The following is a 20131-nucleotide window of genomic DNA, read 5'->3' on the forward strand; positions in this document are numbered from 1 at the left end:
ATGAATTCAAATAACTATGTTTCTCCAATTATTTAACTTCAACTTCATCTTAAATATTTGTAAGAAAAGATATACCCCTCATTTAGAATGAATCCAATTGCCTTTGTTTCCCCAATTATTAATCTCCAAATTTTGCCCAATTAATTTCCTCTTATTGAGATGAGTCAAATAGTGTTCTTAAAGTAATGAATAGCATTGTTAGTTTTATTTAATAAAAAATATCATTAACCTCTAATCAGAATTCCTCTTATTGAGGCGAGTCCATTAACTGTTTTAAACTAATGAATAACATTGTTATTTTTCATTTAATAACCAAACTAATAATATTTTTCACACATTACAGAGAACAACCAATTATGTACATAAAATACACACAAACATATAAATTAATAAACATATTTCAGACCAACATTTTATAATCATTTAAAAAAAAAAAAAGAACTAACTAGAACTTTAAACAATAAGTATATCTGTAACTAACTCATCATTAACTCACTAAACCATTGGTCCCCCCAAGTTTAATAACCAGATAAAATGGGACCAGACAAGTGGGCGAGGATGATGTTCAATGAATGTTCATGCACTGCATTTCTGGTGCCACTGAAATTACTGCGACATGACAAGATCGTGCGTTCCTACTAAATTGGGTCATTGCTGAATTTGGGAACAAGTACATAGAAATGCCTAAAATAGAATCACTGCAACAAAATTTGCCCCACAAGTCGTTTCAGGACTGTAGAGACCACATGTTATGCACCAGGAAAAGTAAAATCTTCAAGTTCCCAACAATGGTGAAATGAAATCGAAATCAATGATCAAACCAGAGGAACAAACTAATGAAAACACTATGAATTATTACTATTAGCAGTCTTTACAAAAACAGGAAAACCGCCCACCATGCGGGCGGTCAAGCTGGAAATACATTTGGGAGTCCGGTGGGTATCAACCGGGCACAGACTAAAATTGGAAATTACAGAAGCAACGATGTATTTCATCTGAATGAAGGCCATTTCCTTGCCTAAACAGACCCGAACCCCGCCTTGGAAAACCGCAAACATGAAAGGATTTCGTGGGGCATAGAGACCATTTTCGTTGAGCCATCTCTCGGGCTTGAATTCCAGACAATCGGGTCCCCAAATGGTCCTCATCCGTCCCATGGCGTAAGGATGATAGGTGACCCGGTCCCCCCTGGTGACAAAAGTTCCGTCGGGCAGAAGGTCATCTTGGAGGGCATGTTTGGAATCGAAAGGAACAGGTGGGTAAAGGCGCATGGCCTCACAGAGCGAGGCGTGCAGGTAGTTCATCTGCTGTAACTGCTCGTAGGTGAAAACGACCGGCGGGTCATGGTGCTGACCGGCGGAGGCGTCTGCGTCACCGGCGCCTCGGACGCCGACGAGCCGGGCGGTTTCTCGGCGAATCGTATGTTCTACATGGGGATGCGAACAGAGCAGCCAGAAGAACCAGGTGAGCGCAGCTGAGGTGGTATCTCGACCGGCCAAAATGAAGCTCACAATACTGTCCCGAAGAAATTCGTGTGACAGATGACCGGCCCCCATGATGGCCGTCAGGTGAGGTCTGTTGGCCAGTGCCATTAACCTTGACAACAGATCCTGCTTCCCATTCCCACAGCCCATCTCCTTCCTCCGCTTTCGAATAACATCCATGGCGAATTCATTCACAACCTCCACCGCCCTTGCGAGCCTCCGTTCAGACCCGACGTTCAACACCCGTTTCAGCTTCCACACCAGCGACACGGGTGCCGCGGCCCGGCGGGCGCAGAGGTCCGTCGCGACGTCAAACGCCCGGGCGAACTTAAAAACCGGCAACGACCCGTCTAGGCAAGCAGGATCGACCCCAAACGCCACCTTACATATATTATCAAACGCAAATCTCTGCAACACGTCCTGAAGATCCAGACACCTGCTCGTTTCACTCGCCTCCCGGAGGAGCGGGAGCAACCGGTCCGTGACCTCCTCCACGACCTGAACTATAAAGCTCCTCAGAGATCTCGTGTTGAACTCATAGCTCGCGACCCGTCTCTGCATCTTCCACCCGTCTCCGTCCGCGTTAAAGATCCCTCTGCCCAGCAAGTCATGCAGAATCGCAGTGAACGGCTCACCCTTGGGATAATTCTCAAACTTGGTCCTCAGAATGTGCTCTACGTTTGCCGGGTTCGCCGTCACAACCGTCCGCCCGCCGCCTAATCTCCCAACCACGATCGTCTGTGTGGGACTCTCTACAAGCATCTCACTATACCATTCCAACAGCCTTCCCCTGTTCTTCCACAAGGAAAACACAGAGCCCACGAAGGGGTACACCCGTGGGCCGTGAAACGGCCGACCCGGGAAGCTACTTTTTCTCAACAGACCCGAACACCCGGAGACAAAAACCAGTCGACCCCGGAAGCCATCTTTTCTGAACAGACACGAACACCCGGCGGCCAAAACCAGGAGGAAGAACAGCAGAAGAAGGGCAGTCATGGCTGCTTCCAATTCCTTCTCTCTTTTTCTCTCTCTTTGCTGTTAACAGCTTCTCTGAACTGGTATCCTAATTAAGGAGCATGTGAATTGAATGAGCATGGAGCGAAATAAATAGAGTAGTTCCACATAGATTTCACGTGACAGCTTTCCTGTTGTGCTTGAAAATCATTATTTTGTTTTCCTGGCGGGATTACCCACTTCTCTAATAATGATAATACCTTCCTTTGGCGGGTGCCATTTCGGACACCGTTTATTGACAGACCCGAATGAATGATTGTAAAAGCGGTTAAGTGCGCCAGGCAGATTCCGAGTTCCAATGGGCTCCCATAATACGTACGGCACATATAAAAAACTGGTTATTCATGGTGGCGACACCCGTCCTTGTCCTACCACGCTCATTATAACGGCTTGCGTTTGGACAGTTTCGTTTCATGACGCCCACAAGATTAATGGGGAATTACAGTGTTAATGGTCCTTCCTTGTTGGGAAGAAAACTCTTGTGTAATGCCCCACGTTGAGAATTATTGTTAACTATATTAAGGTTAGGAAGGAAGGATCTGGTAAAGGGTAGATCAGGTTATTTAAAGCTGCCCCCCTATGGAGCCGGCTGAATATAAGGAACAAAAGGCCCCCCTCCCATATTTTATAGGCAGGGAACTTAATAATCTATTCTCTTTGGATTGGCTTTCTCTCGGACATATTAATCTATTCTCTCCCTAGGTCTTAATGGGTTAGGCATCTAAACCCCCCACATTCATTCACTCTTGCTTTTGGGTCCTTGTTCATGCATATGGGTCTTGTTTGTCATATGGGTTTTGTTTGTCATATTGTCACTGGATGAGGATGAGATGTGCTTTTGTTTATATCTTGTTTGTTGTAGAATTAGTGGATGGTAATGAGAAGTGTCTTTGTTTATGTCTTATTTGTTTCAATATTAGTGGATATAAGGAGAATGTGCTTTTGTAAATGGGAGTGATATGTGCTTTTGTGAATGAGAGTGATATGTGCTTTTGTTTATGTCTTGTTTGTTGTAGAATTAGTGGATGGTAATGAGAAGTGTCTTTGTTTATGTCTTATTTGTTTCAATATTAGTAGATATAAGGAGAATGTGCTTTTGTGAATGGGAGTGATATGTGCTTTTGTGAATGGGAGTGATATGTTGTAGAATTAGTGGATGGTAATGATATGTGCTTTTGTTTATGTCTTGTTTGTTTCAATATTAGTAGATGGTAATGATATGTGCTTTTGTTTATGGTATTGTTTGTTTTAATATTAGTAGATGGTAATGATATGTGCTTTTGTTTATGGTATTGTTTGTTGCAATATTAGGGGATGGAAATAAGATGTGCTTTTATTTATGGTCATGTTTGATATTAATGGATGGAAGTGAGATGCATCCTTGTTCATGGTCTTGCTTGTTATAGTAGAAGTGAATGTGAATGAGATAGTGTCTTTGCTTATGTGCCCTAGTTATGTTATTAGTAGATGACAATGAGATGTGCCCTTGTTCATAATCCTATTCAATAGATTACTAGTGGATGAGAATGAGATGTGCCCCTCTCCATGATCCTAATACTGTTTGTGTTCATGGTCCTGTTTGTATGTGCCTAGGTTGTTATATTAAACTACTAGATGAGAATGAGATAGGCCCTTGTTCATAATCCTATTTATTAGATTGCTAGTAGATGAGAATAAGATGCACCCCTCTTTATGACCCTAATATTGTTTGTGTTCATGTTGTTGTTTGTATGTGCCATTGTTTTGTTATTAGTAGATGGAAATGAGAGATTTCCTTGTTCATAATCCCATTTATTAGATTTCTAGTGGATGAGAATGAAATGTGGCCCTCTTCATGACCCTAATAGTGTTTGTGTTCATGGTCCTGTTTGTATGTGCACTTGTAATATTAAACTAGTAGATGAGAATGAGATAGGCCCTTGTTCATACTACTATTTATCAGATTGCTAGTGGATGAGAATAAGATATGCCCCTCTTCATGACCCTAATAGCATTTTTGTGCATAATCTTGTTGTTGGCAAATGCACACTCTAATGAGAAATTGTAGGTGATTGAAGGTATTGTCATTGATGGCAACCTTACAATCATGTGATACCGACAGGTTGACATAGGCACCGGTACCGACAGACTCTACACCGGCATACAGATCACCGACACCAAAAAGAAGATTACCGACACCATGGCCGATAGGAATTTTGTATAAATATATTTTGTAATTAATTGTAAAATCTTTTGTAAGTCGACACGGCAGATTGTAATATGACTCATATATGTATGAGATCATTGTAGATCATTTAGTAAGCGAAGTATGAAAGGAAAATAGCAGACCTAATGTGCGAACTATTAGGATAAGGGTTTATGTATATTGCAAAGCTTAAACCAGTACTGAATCTGGCATAGTAGATGCTGATCTGAAGCAGTACAAGACATTGGATTTGTATAATCCAATTTTGTAAGTCAGTGTGACTTCTTTTGTAACTCAGCAGTGAGCTCTAGGCACTTGGCCTTCCTGCATGTGCAGGCCCCTATTGTAAACAATAATATTCCCTTATTGGCCAGTAAGCGAATATTGTGGGTCACAAATCCCACCGAGGTTTTTCCCACATCGGGTTTCCTCATTAAAATATTGTGTTATGGTGTGCTTTTCATGTTGTGGTTGTTGTTCTTATTTGCTGCATTATTTATGGTTTACCGATACACAGTTTTAATATATTTTTCACGTTATAAGTTAAGAAAATTATCTAACCGGTCAGATACTGATTCACCCCTCCCCCCCCCCGCTCTCGGTATCTTTGGGAATCCTAACAATTGGTATTAGAGCCTGGTCCTCTATTTTCAAAAGCCTAACAACTTGAGGAAGATCTTGACACCAATAGAGATGGAAAACTTGAGAAAGCAATTGGAAACAACTCTTTCAGACTATGATGCAGAAAAGGTGAAGAATATCAAACTTGAAGATGATCTGAAGGCTGCTTAGGATATCATTCAAGGAATTCAAGAAAATTTCACTATTGCAAGAAACAAGAGAAGAGAACTTTGTGAAAAGATGCAGAATGACAATGATGAAAAGGAAACTCTTAATGATTTGGTAAACAAGTTGAGACAAGAAATCAGTACAACGAAGAATGAGATGCAGGATATGACTATGAGGTTTTGTAAAGAAATTGAAGATAGAAAGAAAAATGAAGATGACTTGACTAGAAGAATCAATGATGCTGCAAATGAAAATCTAAGACTCAGTCATGAGAATGATATGCTAAAGACATATCTAATTCACTTAGAACATGATAAAACTGAACTCATGAGACAAAAGGACTTCTTGGAAAATGAATTAGCTACTGCAAATCAACACAAGGCGAAACTCAAGAAAAGTTCAAAGGAACTTGATGACATGCTGAAGAATCAGAAACCTAATGGTGATACAAATGGCCTTGGCTTTGAAGTTGGTGAAAGCTCTGGTACTACAAACAAACATGATCATAGCAAACCGGTAAGACAACCTACTGCTTACAAATTTAATGGGAAATGCTTTAACTGTAACAAGTATGGTCATAGATCAAATCAGTGTAGATCTAAAAATTATCAAAACACTAATACACCCATCGGTCAATGTTCTAAATGCAACAAAGTTGGTCATAATTCAGAAAATTGCAGAATGAATGTAAGATGTTATGTCTGTGGAAGATTTGGCCACCTATCTAATCAATGCAAAACACATATTGGCATAGGATATGGGAAAGCTATTCAGAAAAAAAACAATGTGACTTGTTATGCTTGTAACAAGATTGGACATATTACAAAATTTTGTAGAAGCAAGACATCACTGACAAATAACAAAGGTCCTAGCCTGAAGGGCAAAGAAAAGGTTGAAGAGGTAAAACAAGAATTCTCAAAACAATGGATCATAAATTCAAATCAAAATGTTGATTGGAATACTCCTCCACCGACAGAAAAGAGTAACACTCCACCGGTAGGAGACTCTTCATCTAATTGCTTGAGGGTTTGGCAACTAATTGAAAAACATGCTATTATACCCTCGGTTGATGGTGAGAAGTTGAATTACTTCTTTACCGGTAGATGAGTTAAGTCATGACTTAATCGACAAGCATTAAATGCATTAATTGGAGAAAATAACATTATAAAGCAAGTGTTTTGGGTCCTTTTTTTATTCACCGAGCATTCAAATCTTCAAGAGCGCAAAAATTCCCGAGCGAAGGCATCCTTAGCGAAAAAGAGAAGCAATTCATCCAAGCACTCATCCCTAAGGCAGATTGAGGTATTTATAAAAATGGCATCCTCCTCTGTTCCTGAATTTATAACAAACCCTACTGTAATTGATGTTATCAAGCGCCCTAGACCTGTATTCAAGCTTGTTCCCGAAATAGCTAAGAAAGATGATAACATAGGTGCATTCTCTCAAATTCCTAAAGGAGTAGTATATGCTGAAGATCCTAGAATATCCATACACTGTCATATAGAGGAATCAGGTGATGATGAAATCAAGAAAATGTATAGAACTGTGATTTGTGATGAAAATGACAATATCAAACCGGAACACAAGGTAGTAGAAACCCTAGGTTTTGTGGATATTCTTAGCATTCCTGATTTTCCTGAAGATGTGATAAGAATAGTCCTAAGCAAAGTCCATGGTGAATTCTTTTGGTTGGATTCAATTCATAAGATCACCAAAGAAGCTGTTAAAGCAGTAACAGGGTTACCTTCCACCGGTAGCAAACCTGACAGAACTAAAAGGGTCTCAAATGACACAGTGATGGATCTAACGGACGCAACATTTGACAAAAGGTCTCTAAGGGTAAATGATGTGAAGGACATCAATGTCAGATTTATCAGTATGATTTTAGGCTACAAAGCTACGCATGCAAATAGGTTGAACTCAGTATCTAGCCTATGTATTAAAAGTGCATATGACATGGTTAATGATAATGCTAGAATAGATGTGTGTGAATGGCTCAAAGATGAATTGATAGACAATCTGAAAAAGATCAAAGGAGATAAGAAAGGAACCTTTAGATTTGGAAATTTGCTTGTATGTTTAATGCTGTACATTACTAAGCAATTACCCAGTATTGGTAGAAAAGATTTGGCTTTGATATACCCGTAGGAAAGCAACTATTGGATCTATTAAACAACATGGGAGGAAACAGAGAGAAAAATATAAACGAACATTTTCAAGCACTGAAGGCTCAAATGAAGACAAGAATAAGACTGTCACAGGCAATTGTAGATATATATCAGAAGGAAATATGCTTTGTAATAAAAAAGGATGAAATCTGGATGGAGGCAGTTGTCCCTAGGACTATCTGGGTAACTGAAATGGGATATGAAACAGATGATAACATTATTGAAACTTATGCAAAAGCCCTCCTTGAAGCACCAAAAGAACCCTTTGAGAAAGTCTTTGGCAATGTTGAAACAATAGAAAGTGGTATTCAGTCAAGGAAAAGAGTTAAGAAAGTTGAACAAATAGTAAGGAAAGGCACTAGACAAGCAAAAGCACTTAAGGAAGATGTATTGAAGCAAACTGGTATCAAAGAAAGTGAGTTGGAAGGACTTCTTTCACTAGTTGCAACTTCCTCTGAGAGTGATATATCGACAGTATTCAAAAGGGTAGAAAGGAAAAGAAAACCCTCACCGGTAACCTCACCCATTCCTAGAAAAACAAGACAAAAGCAATAGGTAGTGAGGCCTCCAATTAAGAAGTTAACTCCTAAGAAGAAGAAGAAGGTAAAACAAGATATTGCTCCACTGGATAAACTCCTTAGTGAAATAATAGATGATGGAAAGTTGAAAAACATTAGCAAACTGTACAATACACTTTCCGCTGATGACAAAGAAAGCATAGAAAATAGTGTAATTTTACACTTGGATATATACAAGAAATTTTTGATGGAAATTGTTGATGAAATACCCAATGATTTGTATAGAAGACTAGAAGCTAGAAGGGTAGCCATTGTTGAGCTGGACAAGAAGATGAAAATTGAAAAATTACTTCTAGTGCATCCAGTAAACTCACCTGATGAGATAGACAAATTAATCAGTGAGGCCAACTGGACAGTATTTTCAACTGCTCACCGACATGTAGCACTGATGGCAGGGAGAGTGAATGAGATAACAGAAGAAACTGTAGACCAATGGGACACATTCTTTGTTGAAAAAGAGAAACAAGAAGAGCTACCAAGACCTAAGACCATCAGGGTATACCAAAAGGACAAGGATAAGGGGAAAGGTAAGGTAGGTGGACCTCCAAGCCTAAAGATAACTGATAACTTACCCCCACCTCCTTTGGATACTCCACCGGTAGAAACTACAGACAATCAACCGGCTATAGTGAGTATGGAGACTCCTCAAGAGGATACAAATCCCGAGTTCAAAATTTTGTACACTATGAATATAGACACACAAGAAGTAAATGTTGTGGTTGACAAAGAAACCACTGAGGATAAAAGGAAAGATGTGGCTATTGAGCCACCAGCTGCAGATGTTGAGGTTGAGGTCAATGATACTGTAAACATAAGCATAGAAAAACCTACTCAAACAAAGAAACCGACAGAAGACACCACTGGTAAAACATTAGAAGAACCGGTAGATAAAACTGAAAAACAATTAGGAGAACCAACAATGGACAGTGCAGAGATACAAACTGAGAAACCGAAAGTGCATACAGAGACTACATCTGAGAAACCGACAGTTGAGAGCTCAAAGAAACCTTCTGAGACACATATGGAGAAACTAGAACAGAAACAGGTTGAGACACAGGTTCAAACCGAGACAGTGCCACCGACTAAAACTGAAAAGCCTAAACCTTTGCTAATAGAAATGCAAACACAAACTGACCTACCAAAGGTCGAAACAAGCAAGATTATCACTACAACTGACAACATGGATATTGTGAAAATAGTTGGGCAGACATCTGGTACTTCAATAGCAGAATTTTGGCCTACAAATGTGACAGAGGTCTTACTGGACTCAATAAAGAAAATCATAGAGTGTAATACACAAGCTTATAAGGCTATCGATGACACAATTCCTATTCTCAAATTGGTAGCACCCAAGTGCATTGTGGATAATAAATATTCTTTAGATCAACTAGACACATTGTCTAAATTCATCACCGACAATATTTTGATAGTTGATCAAATAAATGAAGACACATTCAAAGAGAGGATGAATAAGGAGAAAGAGAAATTCTTTGAGGAAATAGTGAAGAAGAATAAGGAACAAACATAAACCTTATTATCGGCACTAGGAGAAATAATTTTGGATTTCAAGAAACTGTACATGGATACTTGCAAAACCGACATCTTGACACAGGACATAGATTCGGAGATCAACAAAAAACAAACTGAGATTAACAATATTGCTGACAATCTAATAGGCACATCAGATTCATTTTTAGAAATAGAAAAGAAAATTGCAGATGTTGAAGACAAAATTGAGAAGTTAGAATAGGATAAAGAGAGAATAAAGGATAAGGCAAAGAGCTTAAAATGTAAACTTGGTCCTAAACTAGATTACCTCATTTCTTTGAGAAAAGAAATTTCTGAGGCTCTGGTTCCCGGACTTAAGACACCGGAAGAGCAAATGCACATACTCACCGGTACAATTCAGAGAACACAAGAGGCATTACAGGATAGCAAAAGATTTAGCGACAGTTTAAATTTGGTTTTGGCAAATATTTTCCAGATTGTAACCCACTGGCTACAAAAATCTAGGCAGGAACCACACTTCACTAACAGCGAATGACAACCTTTGTCATTGATGTCAAAGGGGGAGTAGTGCGATGAGAAAAATGATCAGAACAGGACATCATCAGCTCAGGGGGAGCATACATTTTTGGGCACACAGTTTTGGTAAGATAATTTTGGCAGATTCTTTTTGGACATCATTTTTTGACACTTTTTGATTTTTCTCATGAGTGTTGCCATCAATGCCAAAGGGGGAGATTGTTGGCAAAGGCATACTCCAATGAGAAATTGTAGGTGATTGAAGGTATTGTCATTGATGACAACCTTACAATCATGTGATACCGGTAGGCTGACACAGGCACCGATACCGACAGACTCTACATCGACATACAGATCACCGACACCAAAAAGAAGATTACTGACACCATGGCCAACAAGAATTTTGTATAAATATATTTTGTAATTAATTGTAAAATCTTTTGTAAGCCGACATGACGGATTGTAATATGACTCATATATGTATGAGATCATTGTAGATCATTTAGTAAGCAAAGTATGAAAGGAAAATAGCAGACCTAATGTGCGAACTATTAGGATAAGGGTTTATGTATATTGCAGAGCTTAAATCGGTACTGAATCTGGCATAGTAGATGTTGATCTGAAGCAGTGCAAGACATTGGATTTTTATAATCCAAATTTGTATTTCAATGTGACTTCTTTTGTAACTGAGCAGTGAGCTCTAGGTACTTGGCCTTCTTGCATGTGCAGGCCCCTATTGTAAACAGTAATATTCCCTTATTGGCCAGTAAGTGAATATTGTGGGTCACAAATCCCATCGAAGTTTTTCCCACATCGGGTTTCCTCGTTAAAATATTGTGTTATGGTGTGCTTTTCATGTTGTGGTTGTTGTTCTTATTTGCTGCATTATTTCTGGTTTACCGGTACACAGTTTTAATATGTTTTTCATGTTATAAGTTAAGAAAATTATCTAACCGGTCAGATATCGATTCACCCCCCCCTCTCAATATCTTTGGGAATCCTAACACTTGTTTGTATGCCATTGTTATGTTATTAGTAGATGAGAATGAGATATGTCCTTGTTCACAATCCTATTTATTACAGTGCTAGTGGATAAGAATGAGATGCGCCCCTCTTCATGACCTTGATGGTGGCCATGTTTATAAAGTCAAATTCAATCACATATAATATATAGAATAATCTTTGTGGATGTGAATAAGATGTGCCTTTATTTGCAACTTTGCTTGTATGTGATTTTGTTCATACCTTCCTTGTTACATTATTAGTAGATGAGAATGAGATATGTCCTTGTTCATAGTTTTATTTATTAGATTGCTAATGTATGAGAATGAGACATGCTCCTCTTAATGACCCTAATAGTTCTTGTGTTTACAAAGTCAATTTCAATCACACATGATGTATGGAAAAGTCTTAGTGGATGGGAACAAGACTTACCTATTCATGGTGTTTATAAATTCAACTTCAATCATATATGAGTGGATGGGAACAAGATGTGCCTTTATTCATGACTCTACTTGTATGTGCCCTTGTTCATAGCCTTACTTGTCACATTTTTAATAGATGAGAATGATATACCCCTCTATTGATATTCCTATTTATTATATTGCTAATGAACGAGAATGCGATGTGCCCCTCTACATCAACCCTACTAGTAGTTATTTTATAAAGTCAACTTTCAATTATATATGATATATAGAAAAGTCTTTAATTTAAGATTCACACATTATATGAAAAAAGTATTTTTTAAAAAGAATTAATACACATCTAATTTGTATATTTTAATATTTATTTGTATTTGATCTATTTTTAAATTTTAAATATTAATATTATTTAAAATATTGAATTTTGTTCCTAAAACTTTATTTGGTATATCTCAAATATCTTGTCAAATTTTGAGTTTTAAATTTATTTAGTGAAATAGTGAGAAATGGGGCTCACTAGCCTAAACATGTAAACTAGGAATCATTTCCAATCCCCACATTCATTGGGGAACAACCAGTTAGGCCCAAGTTCAATCCCTTAGGAGAGTTAGGCATTATGATTAACTGCTCTTTTTTTATATTGATATGATTGGATACAAAATGATGCAAACCTAGGTAAAATGCTAAGGAATTGACAATATTTAGCATAGATAGAAAGATACAAAATTGGAATTCAACACAGAAGGGAAGATCTAGATGAACGTGGTGTACTTGTGAGCTAGGTGCCCTAATTTTGACAACTGCCCTACAACCTGAGACTTCAGATCTTGAATCAGAATGCTCCTCAAATCTCACTCTCCAAAATTAAGCCAAAAAGTGTCAAATGGGTGTGTTAATTGACATAGTACATGAGTTTGTTCCTGTTCAAAATTTGAAAATGTAGGTCTCAGTTTGCACTCTCCAACTCTATAAGTTTCAGTAGTTAGATTTGCAACCTAAAGAGGGAGTTCAATGTTTTTTGTATAGGGGCTTTCCCAAGTCAAACTTGGGTAGAATTTTAATTTCCACTGCAACTATTTTATGATTTGAGAGAGCTTACCCTTTCAAAAAAGGTTGACATTGGGGAGCACTTTCTCTCTCTACAGTTTCCCAACCATCGAGGATTCAAATTTGGGCCCATTTTGACTGGACCATGGCATTAGGCACCATAGTCCAGGCTTTTTGAGCCAGAATCTAGGTCAATGAGCTCAAGATTGTGCTAGGCATCCAAATTTGGCCATGGGATGAGCACAAATAGTCATAAATTAGGGGCATGAGGGAAAACCACCAAAGTGAGACCAAAATGAGTGTGAACTATATAAGGATACAATTTACGACACTACTTTTAGTCAATTTTTTTTTTGGTAAGTGAATTATGGCTGTGGGGGTTATTCTTGTGATATAATCATAAAATAAAAATGGGGCTACTCCAAAAGAGGTTTAATAACAACAATATAGCATTGGGAAAGTATATTAACCAATTACACTCCTTGTTTCTATAAAGATATGTCAAAAATTCTTCAAGATATAGTTTCTTAAAACTACATACATACTATACTTGACATAAACTAGAACCCTCTTAATTATGCCTTGATTGCTCCCATATCATCAATTGTAATATTGCTCTATCTATCATCCCTCTCCATTCAATCTTAGTCATTCAAGACAAGGGTGATGGGTGAATCCACCACTAAAGCTCCAAAGAATCCAACAACATCCTTCAAAAACTTTAAATCCAATATCACTACATCTAGAATCTCCTAGAAGCCACCACATTGTTGGAACTTGCATTATTTGCCTCATTTCTAGTGCATGATGACCTTTAGTTTCATAGAGGAAAATCCAAGTTCTAGCAAAAAATGCAAGTTTCGACAAATGAGCTCGTAAACCTAATTTCATGGTCGTCAGGTGAGTTTTGAGGTTAATTTTAAAGAATTGGTATTTTTAAAAAGTTCGTACAACATCATAAAAAAATTCAAATTTCTCCATTCCAGCAATTGTATGAGTGTTCTTTTCCATCATAAGTCTCTAACTTCAATTTTATGACAGCTAGAAGAGTTTAAAGGTTAGACTATTTTACTTTTAAACAACCTATCGAATGACCTCAACTACAAAGGATATTTCAAAAATAGAATTGTTGTGCAAATTTAGGTGATGGAACAAGGATCAACATCATTTATAAACAATCTTTGCAAGTTTTTATGGTCATTAGATGTCATTTATGCTCATGGTTCTAGTTTCATTAGTTTGCCTATGATTTTTTTAAAGTTTTCAGTATCTTATAATTGTAATTTCATAAATATTCAAAACATTATAATGTTTTAAATATGCTAAAAGGGGGCAAAATACTAGCGTTGTGTTGTAAATTGTACTCCTTTAATTATGAGTCCAATTTCACATTCTCCTTAACACTTATTATAATTTTCCCATTCCTCTAGGTATCTTGGGACCTATTCTTGCCTTGAATTAATCCTTAATTCAAGAATATCAGTCCTATTTACTTTAATCCTTCAACACGTGTATATTTGGGCCCTTATTTTAAGTGCGCCCTTATCTTATATCATTTAAAGCTTATATGGGTCCTATTTCATTTTAACATTCAATGCACTTTCCCCCCCACCTAAATCTTGCCATTTTTCATAAAAATTATAACAAATCAGGTATCAAGGCCCTATTATCTCGTGACACTTAAATTTTGGGCCTATTTTGTCGCTAAGACATGGGGTACCCCAATGTCCGACGCTTTTTGGCTAAAATTTCTGGGCGATAAAGTGTCAACCTTGACATTTCTATATTTATCCTAGAAGTTGGAAAATGATTATTTTAAGTTGTCCAAAAGGTGAATTTACCTTGAAAACAATATATAAGACATCACTCCCGATTCTTTTCTTCATCTCCTTATTATCCTATCATTCCAATTCAATAGAAAATATAAGTTTAAGGAGAAACAAGTTGATGAGAGGCTCATCTTCACACTTTTAATCATACTTTATGGTTTAAACTTTTAATCATCCGTGAACTAATATGCCTAGCAACATACTTATAACTTGCAAGTTTACTCATTTTTGCTATTATATTCTGCTTATTAGAAGTAATATTAGGAATGATATCTTGTGGTTAAATATTTTACATTTCGATTGATTTGCAAGTATAAATGTCGTGATATCCATAATTATATCGCTTTGTTATGTTTAATCTTCTTAAATGTATTTTTAAATAATTTTTAAGAGAACAAGCAGATTCAACAGTCAACTCCAGTTCGTTTGCCACTTGTATGATGACGGCTCCTGAAGTATTTTAGATAGAATATCCTCTTGATCTTCTTTGTGTCTATTTCATCAGTTGTCTATAGAAACTTAACTTCCTTCTGAAGTTTGTTAGTCTGATGTTAAGTTTTCTCTAGTTCAGTTGTATCCGTTACTCTGTTTTAAGCGGGTAACAATAGTTTAAATTTGAATAAAGGCTATGCATAAATATCTTGTTTAGTTCTATAGAATGTAATAGGAAAATTAGTCAGTAAGTTAGCTAGTAGTAGAGCTCCACATTTTGTAATCAACAAGTCTATTTTTACTTCCTATTGGAAGTACAGTTCAATGAAAATCAGAAGCTGATCTAAGAATTCTTGTACCTAGGATCCCACTAGAGGAAGAGTAGGGCCCGCTCAACCGAAGAAGGGAGGTGATCCTTGTGTTGTTTCTCTTACATGCTTAGTTTGTGCATTGAAATTGATTTCACATTGTTCAGATTCCATGGTAATGCATTCTTGATTGGATTAAGTGTTAAATTTCAAAAGTTGTAGTTGTTTTAATTTCTACTTAAATATTGTTTCAATAAGTGCATGTTAGGAAATCTTAGTTGTTTACTGTCTTTGAGTTTCATTTCATTAAATGAATTTAGTTTCTCATTTTAGTAAGATGATGAATTTGGAACTAAGAAAACAACAAAAGCATTGTTTGGTTAACTCATGGAATTTAGTTGTTTCTTGTTTGTTAAGTAGATTTCATTTCTGCAGTTATAATTTATATTTATTTCCTGCAAATGAAATTCAGATTTCACTTTCAACAAGCGTAAAATAGGTTTATCGCCTGGCACTTAGTTGTAGATTTCATTTCATAGGGATAAAAGTTATTTAAGTTTGTGATTAGATAATTCCATGATTTATATCTTAAACTCTATTCTGTTCGGACTCTTGGTGTCAGATTCCAATTCTTCGCAAGATATTTAATTTTCGTAGCTTAAATTAGCAAAGTGTTTTTTAGTTCTAAACCGCAGTCATAGGAATAGTTCCTGATAGATCCTGACAGCTCCTGACAGAGCATGATCCAACCACAGTCACTGTTTTACAGAGCAAACCCCCCAATTGAGATCCTTCTTATCGCAGATAGCTTTTAGACACACCCCGAGTCAATAATGAAAAGAAATTCAATGGTGCAAGTTGTGACATCAACGACCTTTCCTACCACAAGCTACAACAAGGCATCTTCAATTATGTTTTCATGACGAATTTTGTGATGATTTATCATGTTATTGCATCAACACATGGAGGACTAATCCTAAGAGAATTGCATCATCAATTGAATGTATAATCATTTCAATTCAACATTTTCATTTAATTTAAAATTTATCCTCCACCCTACGTGATTAAGCTTTCTTTTCTATTAATCATCATTATAGGCTAATTCCAAACCCAAGGTTTGACCTAGGAAAACCCCTATAAACCAACACCATTTTCCTCTCTTCGTGCATTTGCAAGCTTTGAAATAGGTTATAGGTTTAAATTGAAGGTACACGAATACTTAGGATTTAGAGATAGTGAAATTCCCAAAAAAATTTAGTAGAAAACACTTGGACTATGTCAATTAGCGTCATAGTCCTCTTTGTTTGGGTTGAAAGATAGAGTCTCAGGATTCCAGATCTAATTTTTATTCTAAATTGATCATCTGTCAGGACTACCTAGGCATCTAGCTACATTGTCCAACCATTTTGATTTCAGATTTTATACATAGGGTCCTCTTTACATCCCCTTTCCGGCTTTGTATATGTTAGTTGATTTCCATATATGCATTTGTTCATTTATACTGTTCATTGTCAATATTGAATCATTTAGCCTAATTCTTGCATATTCAATCTCCAATCAATCAAACACAATAGAGAACAATCAACCATTGTGCCTAGCTCTCCCAAGGGTCTGTAGTTCGGCCTATTGGTTGTTGTCTAATGCAAGTTGTGGAATAGGGTTTGATTCCTAGTTTTTATGTTTAGAATAGTGAAGCCCATTTTCATTGCATTACAAATAATTTTAAAATGTTGAATATCTCCCTCACAAAATGAGTCATGTGAAATGGTTAATTTTAATCCAAATTTACAAGGTTTAATGTAAAAATTCAATTTAAAACTTTAGCTAGATCTTCCCATTGGAGAGAAATCATGATTATTTTGTTAATATTTTAGAAGAATAAGGGAGTGTGTATAAAGTATTGTGACTCACATGCGGTATTAACATTTTAAAAAACTTGTTTTCTTTGCCATCCTTCAACTTTTCACATGGAAAAATGGTGTTTCATCATAATTTTTAATCTTGTAAAGCTTCTAAATTTGTGATGGATTTATAATTGGTTATCCTCATACTGATTTAGATATGGTTAACATTGATAGTAAGTATACTCTCACATGCATTTTAATGTCTTTAAATATTTCACTTGCTTCGACATGAAACACAGTTATAGGGATTTTTGGGGGTTCAAAACATGTGCTATACATGTGTTTGGCACTACAATAGCAAGCTACTAGATAGGCATGCCTTGGAGGGTTGTTAGTGGTGTAAAATAATTAATATATTTATTGATATATTGCTGAAAAATATCTCTAAGTAACTAGTCCCCATGCTCAAACATCAATTTTGATAGTGTTTTAAATGTTTTCAAGTGCAAAGTGTTGAGAAAAATGGCCCACACAAGAAAAAATTTCCCAACATGTTTCAAAAAATCCTTGCAATTGTTAAAACACCTTTGACCATATTTTGGAGTGTTCTATAGTAGTTTTTAATGTCTGAGTAGAGAGTGAAGATGAATATTTGTAGATAAATTTTCATAAGACAACCATTTGAGAAAATGACAAATTAATTGTAGGAAGGTTTATTTAGTTTTAAAGATCAATGAAAATGGTTAAGTCATGACTTTATATGCTAGTGAAGTGGATAATTACCCAAGATTATAATTTTTCATTTGCAAGGTAAAATAAAGATAGAAAAAGTGTTTTACATGTAGGTAAAGATTTGCATGGGAATGTAAATGATAAAGTTATAAAACAACTTCCGATTGGTAAAGTTGCAATAGGAAGTTAGAAGTTGTAGTGGCATATTCCTCATGCTCATTTAGTTACAACATTAAAGGAGTCACATTATGTCATATGTTAGCTTCTTGTTTAATCTAGGTCCTTTTCCTCTTGCTTAAAATGTAATATTTATTCATTTATTAAGAGTTCTAAGGTCTTGGAAAATGGGAAATATTTGTAAAGGGATATCATTTTAGGTTTTTTATAGGTGAAGGTCTATGCTTATAAGGCATTACATACAAGTACTAATGTAGCTTAATTTATGCATATATGAATACATGTTGCAATGTATATTGTTTCCAACTTTGAAATGTATTTCTCTTTGATATAAATAATCAACAAATATTAAGTTTTTCATACACATTTTTTGTTTTGAGTTTCTTTCATGGTTTTCTATTTGTTTAAGGAAAGGTGTAAATGCTTACCTAGGAGTAATAGGATTATTAAGGTTTCAAGTGTATTTTTAAGTACGATTGCATTGGAGGCTTAAGGGGACTTTGTTATCATAAGGTTATATATGTTTTCAATAGATCATCTAGATGCATATTGGTAGTATGATATAAAATGCATGATATGTAACGCTATAGCCCTTACTTCCATAAATATTTGGAAACTGATAAATCTTAATTAAATCCTTTCCAAATATAATTTATTAAGGTTTTATCATCTTCAAGAAATTTGAAGGGTATAAAGGACATGCCTAAGGTTTTCCTATTCATCATTCCTTTGCATGTTGGAGATGAAGACATGTTTGTGTAAGTTATTAGTTTATAATGTTGATTGAGGTATAACAGATCATTCTTGAAATTGTTTAAGTTGTGATATCCTTTATTCATATATCTATTAACATCCCAATCAAACACTTTTAAGGGTATGTAGCTAAATATTAATATGAAATCAACACAATAATGAGTAAAAAAGACTTGATTAATTATTTTGCATTGTGTCAGTTGGACCTAGTTTAATCCTTGTACCATTGTTTGTCAAAAAAATTAATCATTTTCTCAAGTTACCAGTGGTAAGATTATCCTTTCGAGTCCTATGGATTTTGAATTGTGGAAGGCTAGGTCCAACCTTTTTTATTGGCTTTTCCATGTCCTTAATTTGATCATAAGGCAAAACCCTTTCTAAATATTTTGATCCCCCAATTTAGGTGTTGCATTTTCTCTTAGAATTGAGAGTAGAAAAAAAATTAACCAACACATTGGCAACTTTGGTGGAGACAACTCTAGATTTATCTATTGAAAAATGATCAAGAATTTAAAGATTGGAATATTGAATACTTCCATATTGTGGCGAGGAAATTATTGCAGCACATTTGAAGATTTCATGAAATAATAGTGTATTCCAGTGGATTGAACTCCACAAAGTATTTTCTCTTTGAAGAGCTCTCGATTGTTCAAAATTTTTGTCCTGTTTGAAGAGATGGTGATCTATTGATGAACCTAATCAATTTCTGAAGAATTTTTTTTTTATGCAAGTATATCGCACAGATCTACAAATTTCCAGTTAGAGAAATAAAATAGTTGAATGCTGCAATCATTTTCTAGGTATTTGATCTCTCTATATCTTATATTCAAAGAAGGAAAGCATTATATGAATGCCATTTGCAAAAATATTTTGTGAGGTTATCATTTCCATGTTGAATGGAAGTTTGTATTAGAAGAAAGAGAACTATGATGGATATCATAGACCTACATATTTTTTTATGATATGTAGGTGCTGATAAAATATACATGGTAGATAAAATACATATCGAGTCATACAATTACACATGTTATAAAAGTTAATTTGGTATTTATAGACTTGTAAATTTTGTGGAACTAACAAAAGGTATGAACATTTCATGTATTGATTGATAATTAGATGATCCGAGCATTAGAGAAATAAGGGTTATGTTGTGTAGTAATTAGAGCTTGTCAAGTTGAAATAAGGTCATGAGGTAGATAAGTTTTAATGGGATGAATATTTATATATGGATGGTTATTATAGTTTTCCCCATGCTCATTCAAATTTCATATTGAAAAATACACTACAACAATCACATTCATGTCCTCAAAGAAAGAATTTCTTTGTTGGAAGATATAGACTATTA

At 35.8% G+C, this 20131-nt stretch overlaps 1 protein-coding gene across 1 annotated transcript; it reads right to left on the reverse strand.

Moving 5' to 3' along the window:
- Positions 1-834: 834 nt before the first annotated feature.
- On the reverse strand, positions 835-2721 carry LOC131030925 (cytochrome P450 94B3). The gene has a single exon (XM_057961889.2). The coding sequence runs from the start codon at positions 2478-2480 to the stop codon at positions 846-848; it is 1635 nt and encodes a 544-aa protein (XP_057817872.2). The 5' UTR covers positions 2481-2721; the 3' UTR covers positions 835-845.
- Positions 2722-20131: the final 17410 nt, after the last annotated feature.

The sequence above is a fragment of the Cryptomeria japonica genome, chromosome 10 (assembly GCF_030272615.1).
Source record: "Cryptomeria japonica chromosome 10, Sugi_1.0, whole genome shotgun sequence".
Lineage (NCBI taxonomy): Eukaryota > Viridiplantae > Streptophyta > Pinopsida > Cupressales > Cupressaceae > Cryptomeria > Cryptomeria japonica.

What these genes read in the sequence shown, in the direction of transcription:
- LOC131030925 (XM_057961889.2), bottom strand. Translation starts at nt 2,480, where the DNA reads ATGACTGCCCTTCTTCTGCTGTTCTTCCTCCTGGTTTTGGCCGCCGGG.